Below are 24,083 nucleotides of genomic sequence, written 5' to 3' on the forward strand. Positions count from 1 at the left end.
CCGGATTTGTCGACTGCATGACTTACAGTTTCTCCTGATTCACCTGAGCTGTGGATCTCTGCAGCTCCTCCAGAGTGACCATGGGCCTCTTGGCTCAACTTGCTGGATCTGTCAGTTTGGGTGGATGGTTGGTTCATGTCTTGGTAGGTTTATAGAAACAGTTGTACAATACTTTTTTGTGCATTATTGGATGATGGATTGAGGAACAATGCTGCTTGCGATGTCCCAAGCTCGGGATTTGTTTTTAAAACCTAACCCTGCTTTAAACTTCTTCTCCACAACTTTATCTCTGATCTGTCTGTTGAGTTTCTTGGTGTTCATGATGCTGTTTATTCACTAGTGTTCACTAACAAACTACTGAGGCCTTCACAGAATATGTTGGAACCTGTACAAGTATCAAGAAGTCAGAATCCTTCTAGCCTTTTAGGTTAAAAATGTCTTTGAGTTTGCAAAGTGTCTTTAGAAGGCTGGTAATAGGTTAAGGTTAAGGACCTTATGGTAACCTACCGTATCACATACTCCTTTGTCAACATTGACTTCCGTTCAGTCTGAGTCATCAGACATATTTATAGTAGGTCCAGCTGAAGACAACAACTAAAACTGGAGGATGAAGATTAAAAAAACTACAAACTCCAGATTTCTGAATATTTTAAAACACATTATGCATGATTTCGCTTAATCGTACAGTGATCATAGCATCTATTCTGCAGATGAGATCAAGTCTTTAAATGTTGCATCATTAAATGACTTCATATTGACCTCTGTGTGCATTTTGCTTTGTGGTCGGTCATACTGGTGGGTTGAGCTGAGCTTGCTGCCTCTTCCTGAATAACAGGAAACGACCAAACCCGACAGAAGATACACGACAGCGTGATACACACTTATATATCTATACTTTCATATGCATATTTTATATACTGAACAAATTATTGAACTTTGAAGAAGGTTTGGACATCACTAAAGGATGAAGATCCTCCTCATCTTCACCCTTTACCTGATCTCAGGTCAGTTCCTTTACTTCTGTTTGATAAGGCTCACAAATAACAGAACTTACAACAGCAAGAAACATTGATAAATGTTTAATTAATGTTTTAATTTATTACTATTTAAGACATTATTGAACATTACTACTGTTTTAATCCTATATAATCTTCTAATTATTAATGAATTGATACATTCAATAAAAAGTTGTAATGATTAATGATAATGTCTTAACTCGTGTCAGTTAATTACAGTATAAGTCGAGACATTCTTTCGGAAGTACTATTTATTAATGTACCCTTATTTTAAAGTGTTACCAGTGTTCAATTTCCTATTGAATCAAATGAAATAAAATTTATATATCACACTAAAGGCCAATTTTTCTATACTTTTGTCAAACCTACACCATAGCCTATGTGTCGCCGTGTACCCTACGCCAGAGCTCGACAGGCAACTCCCTGGATATGTAACTATATTTTGCGTGAAAGGCCGCAGCTGTGATTGGTCCACTGGGCCTTGTGTTCCTGCCCACATATAAACCACTGATAAGCGCACACAGAAGTATAAACGTGCTCTGCTGCATAGCGCATTGTCACAGGATGCACATAGGTTCAACACAAAAATATAAATTTGCCTTTACTGCATATCACAAAACATCTTTAAACAAACACAATATGATAAATTATACAAAGGAGAATCTAAAAGTGATGAAGACAAGTAAAATCTTTTGATTATGGTTATAAATGATAATAATAAAATTGCAATTTGTAAAGATCCCAAATCTTTACTTACTCAATAACAGACAGTCTAGCAAAAATGACCGACATAGCACATTTAACTACAGTTACTAATGATATCTATTAATCTGTAGTAATATAAATCCAATCCCACCCAAATCATCCTGAACATCATCTGGAAGGTTACATTTTTTGCAAAATATTTTCCATGCTTTCCATGCCTTTGTATTTTCTGTGTATGACCCATTTTGGTCTCTTTGAATATGTTTTTTGCCTTTCCCTTCTGCTTTGTTTGTATGCATGATTTTACTGTTTGTTGAAGCTGCTCTTCTGGTTTACAATTTTGGCTCTAATCATTAGGCTCATCGTCACTGTTCTGGTTTTGACTCACGCTTGTTGTACAATCAGATTTTACTTCAAGTGTCTGAATCATGTCTGTTGCTTTACAATTGGCAGGTCCAGTGGGCTGCTTTGATGTGACTGGCTATCCAGGAGGCAGTGTACTGATGTACTGTGAAGACAAACAGTATGGACTGTCTGATAAATACTTTTGCAAGGTGATGCCAAACAAGTGTATCAATGTACAAACACAGAACACATGGGTTCATGAAGGCCGATTCTCTTTATATGACTCTGGACATCTCACAGTGATCTACAGAGATCTGAGTGTAGGAGATGCTGGAATATATCGGTGTGGAGAGACTGGAGTGTGGAACAACACTGTGAAACTGAGAGTGGAAACAGGTGAAGAAAATTAAATAACATAAATTGTAAAACCAATTGCGTTTCTATAAAGTTCTTGACATTCTTCATTGTGCATGATTGACAGATCCATGTTGTTTGAGGTCGAAGACCATTACTGGTCGTCTAGGAGAGACAATCACCATCGACTGTTCCTATCCAGAGGAGTTTGAGGGAGATATCAAGTACTTCTACAAGCAGATCGGTCAACATTTTCCTGTCATGATCAGCACCTTTCAGACTGAGAGAGACAGATTCTCCATCTCTGAGTACAGAAGATCTAGAGTTTTCAGTGTGAGAATCAGTGATGTGAGAGAAGATGATGTAGGAGTTTATTACTGTGGAGCTGGGATTCGAGAGCGGTCATTCAGCTATTACACCCTCTTCACCAAAAATCATCTTATTACTGGTAAGATACAGTAAGATTTTCCAAGGAGATGATTTAGGGCATGTCAGTGTGTCTTTGCTGTCGTAATGATGGGAAAAGTTCACAGAACTACTACGGTACTAATTCTCTTAATTAATCATGGATGTGTTTATTTTTGGGCACAGCGTAAAAAAACATCAGTGTGCCATTTTCCATTCAGAGCCAGGTGAGCTCTGACTTTGGTAGATTGCTATTTTAATGGTGCAGCTACCTGGACATGACCAACGCTTCTCAGCAGAGGAAACTGAGTTCCTTTACGGGAATAGCAATTTTATTTCATTTTGTATTCTGTTTATGTTGATGTTAACGTTGGGTTTGTGCACTCGAGACGTGCCTTTGTTGCCAACATAGCAATAAACTTCTGATTGCTGATGCTTGTCTAGGTTGCATTCAGTCAGTGGAGCACCTGGTTTTCCATTACTAAGATAGAAGTATGCCAAAATATGCCTAATATACCTAAACACACCTAATTCCCAGATGATTTCCACTATGCCCATAGACATACATTTATTCTGAAGCACTGCTGCTATTTAAATTATGAAGGTGGAAGTCGTGAAAATAGGCTGTTGGCGAAGTGTAAGACAAGGGAGAAGTGCTGTAAACTGCTTTCCCCACTGTTAAACAAAAAGGAAATTAAGATATAGACTTGCCTCTACAACACACTCAGACATTTTTCCAGTTAACAGACTTTGAAATTTGGGATGACTGAGAGTATAGGGATGGTCATTTCAATAAATTGTCCACCATCTAGACCATCATTCAGCCGGCCACAGTCACCTGGCCAGGTTTATGTATTGAGCCTTATGGTGAGAGATTCAGTCCTGCCTTTCACATGGACTGAAGAGTTCACACTGTAAACTGCTGGTGTGGACTGAAGAGTTCACACTGTAAACTGCTGGTGTGGACTGAAGAGTTCACACTGTAAACTGCTGGTGTGATCGATGATCTGTGGAGCATCTCATACGACAGTCGGTCACCCCTAGTAGAGATATGAGGAACATTTACAGCTCAGTGATGTGTGCAGAACATCCTGCAGACACGTGTTGCTGCCTCTCATGCTATCAACTTCCAGCTGATAGCATTTTTCATCAGAATAATGCTCACCCACACACAGCAAGGGTTTCCTGATTTATCACCAATCCAGCATTTATGGAGCAGCTGGGACTCAACCTATGAGTGTGCAGCAGGATCTACAGACCCAGCTGTAGCAACATCTGTGGGTAAATGTGCTGCAGGATCCATATGTAACCTGTAGAACCTCCATACCCAACTCTCTTAATCTGATCTCATATCCAGGATAGAGGAACCTGCAGGGTCTAAACTAGAACCTCTTTTCAATTATAGCTAAATTTACCCCAATAAGCCTCTGCTCTTCAGACAACTCTTTCTTGGGATGTTATTTTGTTGTCAATGAGTATATATATGTATTTTGTCATGTTTTACTGTTTAAATGTTTTTACTCTGAAAAAACAGAATCAAGATTACACACAACTCTCCAGCCAAGAAAAGTGACCTATAAAAGAACATCAACTGCACCAATAACGTCCACCTCTGATGAAGAACATTCAGGTAAGAACTCATAATCAGGCTTGTTAGTGATGATGTTGATTTTTCTTTCTTTTGTAGAGATTTTTTTTAACTATATATATTTTAAAGGGTTAAAAGAAACATCAGGAACTCCACTAGCAGGACCGATTACAGCTTTCCAAACACCAACTGTACTAACAGTGACCATCTCTGAAGAAGAACCGTCCATTAAGGACTCCATTAAGTTATTACCCAAAACCTCCTCTTTCTATATTTTATATTTATGTTATATGTGTACAGGCAGAACTTCAGAGCTTTAAACTCCATACCTGGTTACTGGTTCAAATTCATCATGCTCTGCTTTTTCTAGCTCCAGGTTTCGCTATCATCACCATCATTATCATCATCACTGTGAGTATCTGTGTGGTTCTGCTGCTGACTGGAGGATTAACACTGATCTTCTACAAACTGAGATGCTCCAAGACTCAAGGTACTGTGGTTATTTAAAAAAAAAAAAAAAAATATATATATATATATATATATATATATATATATATATATATATATATATATATATATATATATATATATATATATATATATATATAAAACTAAATCTTTAAGAACATTTCGGAATATGCCCTCTTGTGACTCCTGCTCTGTTATAAATAAGATAAGCTCTGCAACAGTTCCTCAAAAAAATATGATGCCACAGTCTCCCTCTAGTGGTGATGTTTCTCTCTTTTTGCAGATTCACCCATCACCAATAGACGATCACGAAAAAATGATATAGTAAGTAAAAAGAACGCTATCAATTGGAGATCTTCAAATCTTATGCATCAACTATTTTTTTTAATTTAAATTTATAATTTTTAATGCAAACAGATTCATGAAAATGATCCAGCAGAATATCAGAACATCAGGATGGGTCAAGACTACCAGAACATTGGAACCAACTCCAAACAGGCAGATTCCATTTATCAGAGTCTAAATCCCAACACCAACCAATCAGATTCAGTCTACCAGAGCCTAAACCCCAACACCACCCAAACAGATTCAGTCTACCAGAGTCTAAACCCCAACACCATTCAATCAGATTCAGTCTACTGGACTCTAAACCCCAACACCAACCAATCAGATTCAGTCTTCCAGAGCCTAAACCCCAACACCATCCAATCAAATTCAGTCTACCAGAGCCTAAACCCCAACACCATCCAATCGAATTCAGTCTACCAGAGCCTAAACCCCAACACCATCCAATCAAATTCAGTCTACCAGAGTCTAAACCCCAACACCACCCAATCAGATTCAGTCTTCCAGAGCCTAAACCCCAACACCATCCAATCAAATTCAGTCTACCAGAGCCTAAACCCCAACACCATCCAATCAGATTCAGTCTACTGGACTCTAAACCCCAACACCACCCAATCAGATCCGGTCTTCCAGAGCCTAAACCCCAACACCATCCAATCAAATTCAGTCTACCAGAGCCTAAACCCAAACACCATCCAATCAGATTCAGTCTTCAAGAGCCAGAACCCCAACTGAGTTGTTATTGCGCTTGTCTTTAGATTAGAGTTGATTGCTAGCTTCTGTTGTTTTTTTATTTCTGCATTAATTAACACCATTAAAATGAGGTGTGGTCAGGTAAATTTCTGGAGTATTGCTATCTTGTTAACAGAAAATACAGAGGCTCCATTGACTGTTGTTGCTATAATAACAACGGGAAAAGCACACCTTGCGCGGATCAAAACTCAAGCCCAGTTCCCGTAAATAAGCTGCCGAACAATCAGCTCAGTTTCCTCTGCTGAGAAGCATTGGACACGTCCAGGTAGCTGTGCCGTTAAAATAGCAATCCATCAAAGTCAGAGCGCAGTTGACATGCTCGTTGATTTATTTCATGTTACGCCTGAAATTTAGCACAAACATGATTAAAAATACCTTCAGCATCATCGTCCATACTGACTTCCTTTCAGTAAGAGTCAGTCAGATCTGGAGATCAAAAACTGCAAACTCCAGACTGTAATTAGACTAATTATTACTGAATATTTTGATTCTAATATGAATAATTATTACTCCTCACATGTAGATATAAGCGGAAAGCTTGGCTGATACCTTGACATCACAAAAATACCGAATGAGGGTTTGACCTTTGAAAGTTTTTTTGCAGAATTGTTTTTATTTAGAATTTCCTTTTAGAGTTTTCCAACATAAATACAGTGTTTTAGTTCATGCCACAGCATATTTAAGTTCTAAGGACTAGGCCACTTTTACTTTTACTTCAAAAACTCATAATTTAAGGACTTTGAAATTGGATACCAAGCTAAAATACTTCAGAAACATCTAAAGAGATTTAAGGGTTACCACTTAAGGTGTTCTGAGGAACTGAAACAGTTAAGTGAAGAGGAATGGTCCAAAATTCCTCCTGACTGTTCTGCAGGTCTGATCTGCAGCTACAGGAAAAGTATGAGGTTTTTGCTGCTAAAGGAGAATCAACCAGTTAATACATCCAAAGGTTCACATACTTTTATCCACTCACTGGATGTTAATATGTTGTCTTCAATAAAACCATGCAAACATATATTTTTTGTGTGGTATTACTTTAAGCAGATTGTGTTTGTCAATAGTTGTGACCTAGATGAAGATCAAAACATATTTAATGATTAATTTGTGCAGAAATCAAAGTAATTCCAAAAGGCTTCACATACTTTTTCTTGCAACTGTAGTTAGTATTTCAACGTGCTTCGGTGTAACTCAGTGCAGAAAGATAACTGAGTTAAAAAAGTCCGTCTTAATTTAAACAGTCAGGGACTTTCAACATGTGTAAAAATATAGTCAGCAATGACCTGACAGAAAATATTACACAATATTGTGTGTTTAATCTGATTTTTGATCAATGATGCTGGAGGGAGGAGCCAAGTTTTGACACTTTAGACTCTTCCAGAGAAACCAGCAAAGAAACCAACCAAACCAGACAGAAGAGACGACGGAGACACACACACTTATACACACTTTAGGAAGATCTGACTGAACTCTGATAGATAAGATAGTGGAGTGGACTCTCAGTTTAATTCAGGATGAAGATCCTCCTCGTCTTCACCCTCTACCTGATCTCAGGTCAGTTCCTCTACTTCAGTTTGGAGATTTTATTTCTGTGTAAATTACTGATGGTTTATTCTTTAATGAGAGATTAGTGAGAATCTTCACTCTGATTGGCAGGTCCAGTGGGCTGCTTTGATATGATTGGCTATGCAGGAGGCATGGTTACAATCTATTGTCATCATAAACAGTACAAAGGATCTAAAACATATTTTTGTAAAGAGAAAACAGAGCAGTGCATTTATGTAAAAACACAGAACTCATGAATTCATAAAGACAGATTTTCTCTTCTGGAATATCCGGGAAGTCTTGAAGTGTTCTACAGAGATCTGAGTTTAGAAGATGCTGGATTATATCAGTGTGGAGAGGCTGGAAGGTGGAGCCACACTGTGAATCTGAGAGTGAAAACAGGTGAAGAACATTAAACCTGGAATTATATGGATAAGATAAGATAAGATAAGATAAGTGATTGTGTTTGATTGACAGATTCATGTTGTTCGGGACCAAAGACTGTGATTGGTTACCTGGGAGAGACCGTCACCATCAGCTGTCCCTATCCAGAGAAGTTTCAGATTAACTACAAGATCTTCTAAAAACTGGAGAATTACATGAATTGATCAATACCTTCGATTCTCAGAAGGGAAGGTGCTCCATCTCTGATAACAAAAGGTCTAGAGTTGTCAGTGTGAGAATCAGTGATGTGAGAGAAGACGATGAAGGAGTTTATTACTGTGGAGTGGGGGAGGGAGGAGAATCAGTGAGTTACATCTCTCACTTCTCAAAGATTCATCTACAGGTTTCTGGTAAGATTTACTTATTCAGCTGTTTGCGAATTTGACAGATGCTCATTCTCACTATTTCTCTCACATCCTCACATCCTGCAGTTTATTTTACTTCGCTATTATTTAAGTGAAATTTACTTTTATATTTTTTACATTTGAAAACATCAAAGCACATTGCCACTGTGTTCTTGCATCACGCACCTCATGCTGTCCATCAGTTATTCAAAACTTAAAAAAATGTGAAATACACAGATCTATAAAGTTATATGATAGCGTTCGTTTCTTATCATCAAGTCACATTTATTACAATATATGAATCCAAATATATAAATCCGATATTAATGAAACCGTAGACACAGGACACACCCCTAAAACCAAGTCGCAAATGACCAGAGCGCTATAGATCATTAAAATTGGGCCCTTGATCACGCTGAATCCTCTAATTCTGCTGTGATTGGCTGTTAGCTTAAAGACTAAATCAGATTCATCCTACTGAGACTGGCTGCAATGCCTAATAAGATCACAACTCTAATTTTGTGAGGTGGAGGAACATTTCATCCTGTATTCTGCTATCTCAGATGCTCAGTGTTGTGTGTGCGGACATTGTCTTGTCTCATTGGGAGGGGCTTAGGCATGTAACGGTTCTTGGTATTATATCAAATCATTCGATATTTTGGGCCGATTAGTGAAATCTGTTTAGAATGATATTAATTAACACTGCAGTACTGAAGGTGCGCAGAAATATTATTTAATAAAGTCCAGCACAGACAATCTCACGTGCACCCAGAGCTGTGTGATTATAACATTCTAACTGGTGAATTTTTTTAAACAGTTTGATATGTTAACTTATAACTTAAGGTTATAATAGCTTTTAAAGTTTCATTATAGTTTAATTTTATTTTGTGTTGATTAGTTTTTACACATCATATCAGATTAATCTGAGAAACACATAAACAAAGTCAAAAACTCAATAAACTCTACAGGTTTCACTAATTTTCACCAACATTATCAACTATGAGTGAGCGCAAGAGAGAGAGATTTATTCTCTAATATTCTAATCCCATTCTGCAGCTTCCTCAGGGTTTTCTGTCATAATTTTGCGGCTAGCTCGAGCGTTATAAACAAGAACTAACGCCACGGACCATGAGGTGCCACCACGCTGCCGCTGTTGTGCCGAATACGACTCCCCGCAGAATTCGGCTCCGCTTTGTGAGCCAAAAAAACGCTGGAAACAGCGCTTATAAATAAATGAACAAACACAAAAACGAATTGTATTCTATCAGTAATTTCAGTTCATTTTAGTTAGTTTTATAAACTCTCAATACAGTTCCAGTTAGTTACCTTTTTTATTTCAAATACCGTTTTTATTAGTTTCAGTTAACGAAAATGTTTTTTTTTTACTTTCAGTTTTCATTATTTTGTTTGTTTTTGTTAATCATAATACTTGGTTATTTGGCTATATTGTGATTACCACACCAGAGCTTTACATAAAATAAAAATAGCATTAAAAAACAGATGCCTATGCCACAGACTATTTTTCAGGTTCAGGCAGAGAATCTAAGCTTTAATATTGATATATCAAAACCGATACCGTGACCCAAGAACACTGATATGAACCGAACCGTGGCAACACTGTACTGTTGCATCCCTAGAGGGGCTTAAGCTTGTTAAATTTTACTTTTCTTCTGTGTTTTTTATTGTTGATTAAAAGACTCTAAAGAAACACTCGGACCAAGAGCAACTATCCAAACAACATCAGTGACCTACAGAAGAACATCAGCAGCACCAACATCACCAGCAGTGACCATCTCTACTGAAGAAACTTCCAGTAAGGCTAAGATGACAGACTATGAACACACAGGGGGGCGTGGCATCACTCTATGCTCAGGATTCCTTCACTCCACCACATCTTTACATAGAATTTACTTTCCTGTCTGTTCATTTAGAAATGTTATATTTAATGGTGTTGTGTTTTACTTCTCATCTCACTTTTGATTTAAAGACTCCAAGGAATCACTGAGACCAAGAGCAACTATCCAATCAACATCAGTGACCTACAGAAGAACATCAGCAGCACCAACAGCTCCAACAGTGGCCATCCCTGCTGAAGAACCTTCCAGTAAGAACTGGAATTTACCCAAATTACCCAGAATTCCCTCTTTCTATATTCTGTATTCATGTTAATTGTGCTCAGGCAGAACTTTAGAGCTTGAGGCTCCACAGCAGGAACTGGAACAGATGTAGATTTTGAGGGTAACTGGTTAAACTGGTCATGATCTGTTCTTTCTGTTTCTCAGCTCCAGGTTCCTCTACCATTATCATCATCTCTGTGAGTATCTGTGTGGTTCTGCTGCTGATTGGAGGATTAACACTGATCTTCTACAAACTGAGATGCTCCAAGACTCAAGGTACTGTTGATTTCTTTGTAAATGTTCATATGGTTCCATTTCATCATCGCATAGCATCATTAAAACATAATTAATGTTAATGTTAGTTAATAAAAAAGTACTTATAATTACCAATTAATGACAAAGTACCCACTTCCTGTTCCTGACTGAAAGCAGAGTATTTGGACTTGGACTTTTATTAAACACTAACTACTTGTTTGCTTAGATGAGCACAGTGACATTATATATGTTTTCACTCGTCGTATAACCAAGATGTTCAGTTCAGTTTCTTGTCTTAAACAAATGGTTCCTCTGCTCCATTCTACATTTGGGTACCTATCATTAAAACTTAGTCTTTAGATCACTCAGTTTACACTTGCTCTCCATCCCAGAGGTTGGCCATTCAAATCCACCTCCAGTTGGGATGCCATATTATAGCAAGAATGAGCCAGTCATGATCCCAGCAGAGTTAACAGATGCAACTGAGAAATGCTGTAGTAAGTCAGGGGGCTGCTATTGGTAGACATGAGCAGGTCCTCCAACAGATTCTGTCACGGTTAAAGGGTCTTCCAGGGTGACCGTCATACCTCCTCCACAATGGCTTCAAGCTTGCCTCCCAGTACACCCTACATTGCTGTCATCCACAGAGAGACAAGACAGAAAGACAAAATGATGGTGAACAGCTGATGCAGTTGGGACTGCCAATCCCCCATGTGGGGACATCTGCATCCAAACTGTTCAGAATTGTTAGGGACAGCCAAAGTCTGCCACAGGGCCAGAGACCAGTGACGGACCCCAGTTCATCTCCTCAGAACTCTAGGGTGTTTCTTAATGCTGATATTTCCTGGCGATTCAAGTGCTGCTGGCAATTTCATTGACTTCACACTGGCTAGAACACCATCTGCCACTATCAGCAACTGATGGGCAGTCTCTTAAGCAAGGAGCTATTTCAAACAGACTTGACCATTTAATTACAAATTGGCCAACAAGCTAAACAGATCACCCTGTTTCTGATCAGTGCTCCTCAGCTGCCGCTGGTACTGGGGTCTGCATTTTCTGAATAACACACTCAGTAATAGCCTGGAGCCTAGGACTATGTACGTTCATCCAGCCTGTAACCTCCCCACCAGAAGCCTGGTTCTTTTTGTAGGGAAGAAGGATGGTGGTTTATGCACATGCATTGACTACTGAGGTCTAAACGAAATCATATTGAAAGGCAAGTATCCCCTGACCCTGGCATTTGAGGCCAGTGCAGCACTTTCAACCTTATTCGAGTAGGAGAAGGTGATTTCATGATTTCATTCGGCCACTATCCTGGGATGCCTTATGGATTAATGAATTCTCCAGCCGTCTTCCAGTGTTACGTTAATAAGGTCTCTAAACCACTATGCTTTTATCTATCTGAACAACATTCTTATTTATAGTATTAACATGGAAGAGCAGGTAATTTATGTATGGCAGTTTCTCCAGCTACTTTTAGAGAGCCATTTCTATGCAAATCTGGAGAAAAACTTCCATGCTCAGTTGGTCTCCTTGCTTTGTTTTTGTGGTATTAAAGGGTCAGCTAAACATGGATCAAGCCAAGTCAAAGTCTGTCACAGATTGGCCTTAGCTAACAGAATTTTAACACCATGGTCACTCTACTAACCAACCTGACCAAGAAATCCAAAGGAAGATTTCAACAAACAGATGAAGCAAAGAAACTATTGAAAACTTTAAGTTTTAAAGTTTGTATGCCCCTTTTTTCCTTTTCCACTTTTTCCTCTGTTTTATTAAGCTCTATCCTGTCTCAGTTTTCTCGTGGCTATGTGATTTTGAGCTGGCCTGTCTTCTGAGATTTTTACTGGAATATTTGTCTAACTGATGTTTTATGCTAACTTTTTTATACAGACTCTGCCTTCATCAGTCAACCCTCAGGAACCAATGAACAAGTAAGTTAATGGTTATCTGGTTCATTTAACTTGCAGTGCAACCTAAATACGGTTAAATCTCAATCACAATTATTATTTTTAGCTTATTTTTACAGGCAGTAAAGTACATTGTTTAAATATGCTAATTATTAGTTATTTTGTATGTGTGTTTGAATCTAATTTTAGAGTGATTATGAAAATGATCCACCTGGAAACCTGAACATCATCAGAATGGATCCAAACTACCAGAATATGCAACCCAACACCAACACCACCAATTCCGTCTATCAGAGTCTGGATCCCAGAACCCGAGAACCAGATTCAATTTACCGGAGTCTAAACCCCAACACCAACCAATCAGATTCAGTGTACCAGAGCCTAAACCCAACACCAACCAATCAGATTCAGTCTACCAGAGCCTAAACCTCAACACCAACCAATCAGATTCAGTCTACCAGAGCCTAAACCCAACACCAACTAATCTGATTGAGTCTAAGAGACTCTGAACTCCAGCATCAACCAATCAGGTTCAGTCTACGAGAGTCAAATTTAGCCTAATCCTTAACATCAATGACTATCACCACAATTTAATTTAAACTAGAAAACTCTGGAATGTGATGAAGTTTATAAACTGCTTGTGTTTAGATTAGGATTAATTGCTAGTTGTATGTTAAATCATCTATATTCAATTAAATCTTAAATAAGATGCGGTTGTCATGTTCTAATGAAAATGTTAATGTGCTGATTCAAATAATAACCTGTATTTCCTTTTATTGATTTGTTAAAAAATTGTTCTTATATTTTTATTTTTACATTTTTTTGTCATTTAACAAAAATGTTGACGTTTTGTGTTTTTTTTTGTCTAGTATTTGAAATGTTTGATATTCAGATATCAAATTATTTTTGAACAGTTATGATTTTTTTTATAATATATTTTTTAATAATAATAATTAATAATAATTTTTGTCATTTTCTTTTCATTTTATGTGTAATCTTACATCATTGTTGCAGTTTTGTTTTCCTTTAAAATGCTAATTCTTTAAAATGTTAAGCTTCTTTAAGATATTCTATCATAAACTATTGTATTATCTCCTGTAATCAATAAAATATATCTGTATATACACTTATCTAATGTCATTTAAAAATCACGTATAATGGGCTCCAAGTGGTCCAGCAGACTTAGGCACTGCCACTATGATCGGGAGATCACTCGTTCGAATCACAGGTCATGCTGTTTGTCATCAGTAGCCGGAGTCCGAGAGTGAGAGAGCTGTCTGGGTGGGTACAGTAGGTGGCGCTATTTCTCCACATCACTCTCAAAGTGATGTTGGTCTGCACAGGCTTCTGTTAGCTGATGTATTGAACCTGAGTTGCTGCGCTTTCCTCCGAGTGTATTTAATGCTACATCAGCAGCAGTTCAAAAAGAGGCGGAGTCTCACTTCACATGTAAATGAGGAGGCGTGTACTAGTCTTCACCATCCTAGTGTTGAGGGCATAACTAGTGATAGGGGGAAATTTTAGATAAAAATGTAAAAAAAAGACACTTTTAACAGTAATATTGATAAAATTATGATACCTGATATTAAGGAAATTCAAATTGCCATTCCACCATTCACTCATCTGTACTGGGTTTGAGTTCAGTCCATCTGGATTAATGGATTAATCTCTGTCTTTATTTCCAAATCAGAGATTCAGAATATACAGTAACTGTAAGAGGCCGCCCACGCCGTGGTCTTTCCACCACTAGAGGGAGGCCACGCTCTAAGCCAGGTGGTAATCAGCGCGATTAACAACAGCTGGTGTCACTACCTTATAAGGGCTTCCTTCCGGTTCCTCGGCGCAGAGTCTTGAGTATTCCCTTCAGAAAGCAAGACCACGCCGGGTTTTCTAGCGATCTTTTCTGAGTTGCCAAGTGGCTCTCTATCTTTAACCTCTATGAGAACGGTGTATACTGGGCTCAGTTCAGAGAGGTTCTCTTTATTTCTTCTAGAGCTACCTGCGTCGCTCTAATCCCTTTACCTCGCTGGTCGTGTCACCACGAGGCTGTCTTTCCCCTTCTCTCTCTCTTTGTACTTTCGTTAAAAAAAAAAAAAAAAAAATAACTTTCTATCGCTTATAGCGACCAGAGGGGATTCCCCTTCACTTCTAAGTTCGCTTACTTTTTCTCTCTATCCCTTATTGTTTTTTTACCGTTTTTAAATCATTATTTCTGCTTGGTTTATTTTTTTTTTCACTTCATTCACTTGGCTCACTCTCCCGCTTGCTGTGAGTCATTTAGTTGTGTCCGGCGCTGACGTCATCGGCTCATCCCTAATTCTATGTGGTCAATTTTTTTTTGTCCATTTTCTCACAATTTAGCTAGACCAATGTCACACCCATTCATCTGCTACTTAGCTATATATCCCCTATTACTAGTGATGCTCCAACATCAAGAGGGTGAAGACCAGCACACGCCTCCTTCGACACATGTTAAGCAGTGATGTCAGTAAGGAGTAATCTAACGTGTTACTATTTCCAATCCAGTAATCAGATTAAAGTTACTTATTTAAGTCACTGTGCGTTACTCTCTCTCTCTCTCTCTCTCTCTTCACCTCACACACACACACACACACACACACACACACACCGCTCCCTTACCCATTCCCCCTCCGCTCTCCCCCAATCACACGCGTCTCGCTTTCTCCCCTGTCTGTCTCTCTCTCTCTCTCGCGCTCGGCGTGTCTTTAGTTTCCGCCCGTTTTCGGCCGCGTCCCAATTCACTAGCCAGGGCAGCGGTCTGCCACAAATTTGATTGGCAGAGGAGAGCATTTAAAGATTTTACACCACACGTGATTGGAAGTTCACTGTGGCGCAGAGCGCACACACCGTAAAGACAAGAAAAGTTCCGGTGCTTTAAATGAACACTGTCAGAATTAAATCTTTCTCAGTAGTTGGGTCCGGTATGGGTCCGTATTGGACAACGTCTGGGTCCGGACCCGGACCGCAGTCTGCAAATATGTGATCCCTGGTCTAGACCATATACACGGTTCTGTTTTATAAAACCACTCCTTGCTGCCCTGCAGAGAACAACAAGTTCAATGTTCAGTTTTACAGTGTTAAATATTTCAGGTCAAGAAAGACTTTCTTTATTTTATATATTTTTATAAAAACAAGTATTTATGTTTAGTAAAATCAAGAAAGACCATATTTTATTTTTTATAAAAAATATATTTATGATAAGTTATTTTTTTATTTTTATAAAAAAGGAATAGTTCAACTTAATGGAGATAAATTGTTGCTGTTAAAAATGCATTTTCCAATAAAGGGAGTATTGGCAAAATACTGTTATAATGTTATAATGTTTATGTTAAGGCGGCGGGAGGTGGTGTCTGCAGCTGCTGAAAGTAACGAATAAAGTAACTTGTAAAGTAACTTAGTTACTTTTAAAATCAAGTAATCCATAAAGTAACTAAGTTACTTTTTAAAGGAGTAATCAGTAATCAGTAATCGGATTACTTTTTCAAAGTAACTATACCATCACTGATGTTAAGTCAGACTCCGCCTCTTTTTGAACTGCTGCTGATGCAGCATTGCCGCATGGGCAAGAGAGCCATCTACTGTACTGTACCCACCCACAAGGCCAAATGTGCTTTCTCGAGGCTCTGGCAGCTGATGGCAACCTGCATGGCTGGGATTCAAACCAGCTCCCGATCATAGTGGCAGAGCTAAAGACCACAGGAGCACTTGGTTGGAGCCTGACTAAATACATTTTTTTTATCAACACTAAAGTTAACTAAAGTTATTATGCAGAAATCAAAGTAATCCCGAAGGGTTCACATATTTTTTCAAGCAACTGTAGTTAGTATTTTAACCTGCTTCTGTGCAGCAAGACAACCGAGCTAAAAAGTGTCGTGTCTTAATTTAAACAGTCGGGGACTTTCAACATGTGTAAAAATATAGTCAACAATGAACCGAAACTAGTCCATCATATCCTGAGTTTAATCTGGTATGTGGTCAGTGGTGCTGGAGGGAGGAGCCGAGTTTAGACACTTTAGGCTCTTCCTGAGAAACCAGCAAACAAACCGACCAAACCAGACAGAAGAGACGACGGAGACACACACTTATACACACTTTAGGAAGATCTGACTGAACTCTGATAGATAAGATAGTGGAGTGGACTCTCAGTTTAATTCAGGATGAAGATCCTCCTCGTCTTCACCCTCTACCTGATCTCAGGTCAGTTCCTCTTCTTCAGTTTGGAGATTTTATTTCTGTGTAAATTACTGATGGTATATTCTTTAATGAGAGATTAGTGAGAATCTTCTCTCTGATTGGCAGGTCCAGTGGGCTGCTTTGATGTGATTGGCTACCCAGGAGGCATGGTCACAATCTATTGTAAATACCAGTACGGAGGATCTGATAAATATTTTTGTAAAGACACAAGAGAACAGTGTATCCGTGTAAAAACACAGAACACATGGAGTCATAAGGAAAGAGTTTCTCTATATGACTCTACTGGAGTTCTTACAGTTTTCTACAGAGATCTGAGTTTAGAAGATGCTGGATTATATCAGTGTGGAGAGACTGGAAGGTGGAATCACACTGTAAATCTAAGAGTGAAAACAGGTAAAGAACATTAAATACCTGGAATTATATGGATAAGATAAAGATAAGATAAGATAAGATAAATTATTGTATTTTATTGACAGATTCATGTTGTTTGGGACCAAAGACTGTGATTGGTCATCTGGGAGAGACTGTGACCATCAACTGTTCCTATCCAGAGAAGTTTCAGACAAACACCAAGTTCTTCGATAAACTGGAGAATCAGTTTTTAATTGAGGTGATCCAAACCCCAGAGTCTCTGAGAGGAAGATTCTCCATCTCTGATTACAGAAGATCTGGAGTTTTCAGTGTGAGAATCAGAGATGTGGGAGAAGATGATGGAGGAATTTATTACTGTGGAGTGAGGGAGGGAGGAGAATCAGTGAGTTCCATCTCTCACTTCTCAAAGATCCATCTACAGGTTTCTGGTAAGATACTTTACAGTGCTGATGAATTGTTGAAAGAGTTGATGTTCAGTTTGTCTCTCTGCTTTTGGTTGACACTATTAATTCATTCTGTTTAGATGTAACAGGTATATATCTACTGGTAATGTCAGTAAAGTCACACTTCATCTCTTAAAGGAGTTCTATGCTTAGTTTCTGCATTGTGGCTCTGAAACTGTTGAGGTCAATCGTTAGCGTCACGGCTAATCGATGCTACTCTTGTTAAGCCTGGCTGCTGTCTCTGTTACCATCAAGGCTCTAACCCTAATGAGACTGGCTGCAATGCCAAATAAGGTCACAGCTGTAATTTTGTGAAGTGGAGGAACATTTCATCCTGCACTCTGCTACAGAGAGTATGGAAAGTATTCAGACCCCTTTACATTTTTCACACTTTGTTTCATTGCAGCCATTTGTTAAAATCAACTCAGCACCTGATCTTGACAGAATTTTTTTGTCAGTTTATTCTAAAAGAAAAACTAAAATATCACACGATCATAAGTATCCAGACTTGATTAGTTCAGGAGCACACCTGTCTATATAAGAGCTCCAAGCTCACAGTGGAGCTCAGAGCCAATCAGAATCATGAGGTGGCAAGAACTGCCCAAGGAGCTCAGAGACGAGGAGAACTGTGGTGAGGAACAGATCTGGCCATGGTTCCAGAAGAATTTCTGCAGCACTTGAGAATCCTAAGAGCACAGTGGCCTCCATAATACTTAAATGGAAGAAGTTCGGGATGTCCAGAACTCTTCACAGACCTGCCGTTCAGCCAAACTGAGCAATCGTGGGAGAAGAGCCTTGGTGAGAGAGATAAAGAGGAACCCGAAGGTCACTGTGATTGCTGAGCTCCAGAGATGCAGGAGGGAGATGAAAAAAAAAGACACAAAGGAATTCCAGACTATGAGAAATAATATTCTCTGGTCTGACGAGATGAAGATTGAACTTTTTGGCGTTAATTCTAAGCAGTATGTGTGGTGGAGAAAGCCAGGCACAGCTTATCACCTGCCCAATACAATCCCAAAAGTGAAACATGGTGGTGGCAGCATTGGGGGTGCAATGGGGGTGAGTTTTTTTTAGCTGCAGGGACAGGACAACTGGTTGCAATTTAAAGAAAAGGTGAATGCGGCCGGGTACAGAGATATTCTATAAGAGAAAACCACTTCCAAAGTGCTCTGGACCTCCGACTGGGCTGAAGGTTCACCTTCCAACAAGACAATGACCCTGAGGAGTGGCTTCAGAAAAACTTTGTGACCATTCTGGACCATTCTAAACCCAACTGTCCATCTTTTGAGAGACCTGAAAATGGCTTTCCACCAACATTCACCATCCAACCTGAAGGAACTGGAGAGGATCTGCAGGGAAAAATGGTAGAAGATCCCCAAATCCAGGTGTAAAAACCTTCTAAATACTTACGACCATGTGATATTTCAGTTTTTCTTCTTTAATACATTTGCAAAAAATTCTACATTTCTGTTTTTTTTCCTGTCAAGATGGGTTGCTGAGTGTACATTAATGAAAACTAAAATGAGCTTTATTGATTTTAGCAAATGGCAACAATGATACAAAGAGTGAAAAATTTAAAGGGGTCGACACTTCCCGTACACACTGTATCTCGGATGTTCAGTGTTGTGTGGGTGGACATAGTCTTGTCTCATGAGGAGGGGCTAAGGCGAGACGAACTTGTTTTCAAGTTGTTATCTTACTTTTCTTCTTTTTTTACTGTTGACTCCAAAGAAACAATTAGATCAAAAGCAACCATCCAACCAACACCACTGACCATCTCTGCAAAAGAACCTTCCAGTAAGATCTCAATCATCTTTTTCTAAATTCTATTCATGCTAAATGTGTTCAGACTGAACTCCAGAGCTTTAGGCTCCACAGCAGGACCTGAACATATGTAGAGTTTAAGGGTAATGGGTTGGACTGGTCATGATCTGTTCTTTCTGTCTTCCAGATCCAGGTTCTCCTACCATCATCATCTCTGTGAGTATCTGTGTGGTTCTGCTGCTGATTGGAGGATTAATACAGATCTTCTACAAGCTGAGAAGCTCCAGAACTCGAGGTACTGTAATCTCCATGTCTCCTATGATCATTGGGTAGATCTCCCGGTTATTGATTACAGTGTTGTGTAAAAAGTAGTGCAGTCAAGCGATAAATGAAAATCTTATAAATTGCATGCTTTGTGATTTAAATAATCTAAATTTTATCTAAATTAAATGCATGTATAATGAAGAGCAGAAAATCAATGAATTAATAACTGACATGAAACCATAATTAAACAATTTATTAACAGTCAAGTATTCCTGAAATGTAATAATTAAGTCAGAAAATCAACAGTTCCAGTTTTGTATTTACCACAATTGTCCACACTGTTCTTCATTACTTACGATCATTTACTCATACCATTTACTTAAAGAGGGAGCTTAAGATGAGTTCCATTGTCTCAATAGTAGCTTCCTGCACAGATACACAGTTTTGTGTATCTTGATCTTAATCATCAGGTTATTTTATGTGTAATTATGTGTCTGTGAATGATGTATGACGTTATTTGAGAACCCTACAAATTTCTATCCATATGATGATGTTTGAGTTTATGTACATTTTTGTGATCCACAGGCTCCTCCTCTTCAGCAAACCAGCCAATGATGATGGGGAACACCAATGAAGTGAGTACCTGTGTGAGGATGAATGTACAAGTGCTTCTATGTTCTCTTGTTGTGTAGATCTTCCTGATTTTTAACTCTGTCCTCAGATTTCTCACTCTGCATCTGACTATGAGGAGATAAGATACACCAGAACATCTCCACAATCTGAAGCTACTCCACTTTACTATACAGTACAGCGAACCCCCATCCACACCGTCTACGCTCTGGCCCAACTACCCACCACTTCTGATCCTCCAAGCACTGAGTTATCTTTTGTTCCATTACCAAGAACCTCCTCTGATCCTCCGAACACTGAGTACTCTATTGTTCCATTACCAAGAACCTCATCTGATCCTCCAAACACTGAGTACTCTATTATTCCATTACCAAAAAAACTCCTCTGATCCTCCAGACACTGAGTACTCTATTGTTCCATTACCAAGAACCCCCTCTGATCCTCCAAACACTGAGTACTCCATTGTTCCATTACCAAGAACCTGAAAAATCAGTTCAACTTGTTTTACTGGTCGAACAGTTTCTCAAAAAAAATTGGTGGTCAGTAAAAAGTTTTCTGTCAAGTTTCTAGATGGTTTAAAAATGTGTTAATTTTTAGTTTTGGGAATGTTACCTTTAACATTTTCCAAATGTCTGGCTGGGAACTTTATGGGAGAGAATATATATTTTTCTGAATGTTTCTGAGACATTATTTCTGTCATGTTATATAGACCTGGAACCTTCCCAAATCTCTGTTAAACATCCTTGTAACATTCTGATTTAGCTGGGTTATCTCCTGACCAGCACTGTGTTGATTGACCAGCTTGTCCTTCAGAATCATATAAAAACATATCAGTGCTGATCAAGAGCTTACTTTTAGCAACTTTTAGCGTTTAGCAATATTGTAAAGCGTTTTCTAGAAGGTAAGCCTGTAACGTAAAATAAATAATGTTTCAGGAACGTTCTGAAAATGTGTGACTTAATAATATTGTATTAATTTTATTGCGGGTTTGGTTCAGTTTTGGACATTTGGACAGTGTCATTCTGGTCAACTGGCTCATCTTGGTTGACTATAGTTTGGTCAAGTTGTTCCTGCCTGTAGACCAGCTAGTTTATTAAACTCAAGTCAGGACATATGGAATGCTAATTAAGCACTAAGCCTGCTAACTAGCTGAACTAGCTGTAAATTCAAGATGGCGTTGTTTTATTCAACATAATAATTGTTGTTTTGTCTTCTTTTTTTAAGAATAGCCTCCTTTTTTGTTAGCAACCCTGTAATTACATTGTAAGTAATCATCAGCATTAGCAGTTTTTGTGCTCAAATTCTTCTTGTGCTGATTATATTGTTTTATGGGAGCATTTAGAAAAAGATTCTTCCTCTTTTTACAAATGCTTTAGAAACGGCAAAATAGTTTGTCATCGCTCTGCAAATTCTATAATAACATTTATTTTATCATAATTTATTCACTATATCACCTGTATTGCTGTGTTTGGTGATGTGAGGTTTGGATGGATTGGTCATGTAAACTCTCTTCATTCCATGAGTATATATTTTTTTAAATGCTGAGCTTCTTTAATAAACTTTTTACAGTTGTATCACAAACTTCAGTGAATGAAATCTTTATTTCTAGCAATTAAATTATATATTTAATCAGTGAAGTTGTTCTGAAAAAAAAAACACTGGAGCAAAATTAATTTTATTACAAAACCATTCTCTCCAGCACTCATTTAAAGGGGCGGTACACTCTTAACTTTAAACTGCATATCTAATGTGAATAGCTCATAGTAGTATGTAGTATCAGTAGTATGTCCTACAACAGTAGGAGATAGTAGTTAAACCTGCTTCAGTGTAACTCTGAGATAACCTAGATAAAAAAATTGTCAGAATCTTAATTTAATCCTTTGCAGATTTTCAACATGTGTAAAAATATAGTAAACACTGATTTCACAGAAACTGTTACACAATATCCTGAGTTTAATTTGGTTTGTGGTCAGTGATGCTGGAGGGAGGAGCCGAGTTTAGACACTTTAGACACTAACCAAACCAGACAGAAGAGACGACGGAGACACACACACTTATACACACTTTAGGAAGATCTGACTGAACTCTGATAGATAAGATAGTGGAGTGGACTCAGTTTAATTCAGGAAGAAGATCCTCCTCGTCTTCACCCTCTACCTGATCTCAGGTCAGTTCCTCTTCTTCAGTTTGGAGATTTTATTTCTGTGTAAATTACTGATTGTTTATTCTTTAACATGAGATTATTGAGAATCTTCACTCTGATTGGCAGGTCCAGTGGGCTGCTTTGATGTGACTGGCTACGCAGGAGGCATGGTTTTAATCGATTGTAAATACCAGTACAAAGGATCTGAAATATATTTTTGTAAAGAGAAAACAGAGCAGTGTATTTATGTAACAACAAAGAACCCATCGGCTAATAAAGACAGATTTTCTCTATATGCCTTTTCTAAAGTTCTTCAAGTGATCTATAGGGATCTGAGTTTAGAAGATGCTGGATTATATCAGTGTGGAGAGACTGGAGCGTGGAATCACACTGTAAACCTGAGAGTAAAAACAGGTGAAGAACATTAATGTCACGTTTTTGCCCTGTCCCTCATCAGCCGTCATGTTTTTTTCCCTTCCTTTGTTTTTCATTGTTCAGAGCACATGGCTCTCTCCCCTTGTCTCCGTTCCTGTCTTTAGTGCTCCCACCTGTATCCATTTGTAGCTCCTCCCCCTCTTCAGTGACAACAGGTGTTTCCCATTGTGTGTGAGTGTATTTATAGCCCCTTTGTCTTCAGTATGGTGTGAGTTCTTGTGCGTGCTACACGTCTGTTAGGTTGTGTGTTTCTTTTGGGTTTTTTTTATTTATGTATTTATTTTTTGCAATAAATCCGCATTACCTGCATTTACGTCCGCCCCCTGGTTCTCCTTGCTATGCACCCCTGACAGAAGAACTCACCTAACCCTGGACGTAGCGGGTAAGCTCCGTGCCCGCGACCCCCGTCGCACCGAAGACAGCGGCAGCAGCGCCGGTCCTCGTGCCCGCGACCCCCGTCGCACCGAAGACAGCGGCAGCAGCGCCGGTCCTCGTGCCCGCGACCCCCGTCGCACCGAAGACAGTGGCAGCAGCGCCGGTCCTCGTGCCCGTGACCCCCGTCGCACCGAAGACAGTGGCAGCAGCGCCGGTCCCCGTGTCCGCGACCCCCGTCGCACCGCCGACAGCGGCAGCAGCGCCGGTCCCCGTGTCCGCGACCCCCGTCGCACCGACGACAGCGGCAGCAGCGCCGGTCCTCGTGCCCGCGACCCCCGTCGCACCGACGACAGTGGCAGCAGCGCCGGTCCCCGTGTCCGCGACCCCCGTCGCACCGACGACAGCGGCAGCAGCGCCGGTCCCCGTGTCCGCGACCCCCGTCGCACCGACGACAGCGGCAGCAGCGCCGGTCTCCATGAACTCTGTAGCTCTGTGGCTTCCGCCACCCCTGCTAAATCCCTGTTAAGATGGCAGCAGCGCCCTCTCCTAGCCTTCGTGTCCGTGGCTCTATAGCCACCTTTGCTATGGAGACCGCAGCAGCGCCCTCTCTTAGCCTCCGTGCCCGTGGCTTTGAGGCTTCAGTGACTTTATTTCTGGTATTTCTCGTGTTTAGTCTTATGTTTGGTCTCTGTTCCCCTCTCTTGTCCTGTTTTTCACTTTTTCGGGTTTTCCTGTCTCTCTCCTTACCGGCGCCTGGGTTTTTTTTTTTTGTTTGTTTGTTTTTTTTTTATGCGCCCCAGGAGTTGCGCATTTGGGAGGGCCTACTGTCACGTTTTTGCCCTGTCCCTCATCAG

At 39.4% G+C, this 24,083-nt stretch overlaps 2 protein-coding genes across 2 annotated transcripts in view; both read left to right on the forward strand.

The window, feature by feature from the left end:
* LOC103025535 (uncharacterized) lies at window positions 1–7,917 on the forward strand. Its single transcript, XM_049469552.1, has 7 exons — window positions 1–143; window positions 2,175–2,462; window positions 2,548–2,868; window positions 4,619–4,903; window positions 5,165–5,205; window positions 5,299–7,530; window positions 7,633–7,917. Exons 1-6 carry the CDS (start codon window positions 125–127, stop codon window positions 5,959–5,961), a joined length of 1,617 nt encoding a protein of 538 aa, XP_049325509.1. The 5' UTR covers window positions 1–124; the 3' UTR covers window positions 5,962–7,530; window positions 7,633–7,917.
* The window catches only part of LOC125785624 (polymeric immunoglobulin receptor-like), a 22,733-nt gene continuing 6,140 nt past the window's right edge, over window positions 7,491–24,083 (forward strand). The window contains exons 1-5 of the mRNA XM_049469553.1: window positions 7,491–7,530; window positions 8,115–8,315; window positions 10,006–10,122; window positions 10,297–10,413; window positions 10,592–10,702. Of these exons, the coding sequence (XP_049325510.1) occupies window positions 7,491–7,530; window positions 8,115–8,315; window positions 10,006–10,122; window positions 10,297–10,413; window positions 10,592–10,702 (586 nt within the window). The remainder of the gene's footprint in view (window positions 7,531–8,114; window positions 8,316–10,005; window positions 10,123–10,296; window positions 10,414–10,591; window positions 10,703–24,083) is intronic.

The sequence above is a fragment of the Astyanax mexicanus genome, chromosome 21 (assembly GCF_023375975.1).
Source record: "Astyanax mexicanus isolate ESR-SI-001 chromosome 21, AstMex3_surface, whole genome shotgun sequence".
NCBI classification, from domain to species: domain Eukaryota; kingdom Metazoa; phylum Chordata; class Actinopteri; order Characiformes; family Acestrorhamphidae; genus Astyanax; species Astyanax mexicanus.

Bases quoted from the DNA above. Each gene is read 5' to 3' on its own strand.
- LOC103025535 (XM_049469552.1), top strand. The intron at 2,463-2,547 runs GTGAAGAAAATT...CATGATTGACAG, and splicing joins GAAACTGAGAGTGGAAACAG to ATCCATGTTGTTTGAGGTCG. The intron at 2,869-4,618 runs GTAAGATACAGT...ACTAACAGTGAC, and splicing joins CAAAAATCATCTTATTACTG to CATCTCTGAAGAAGAACCGT.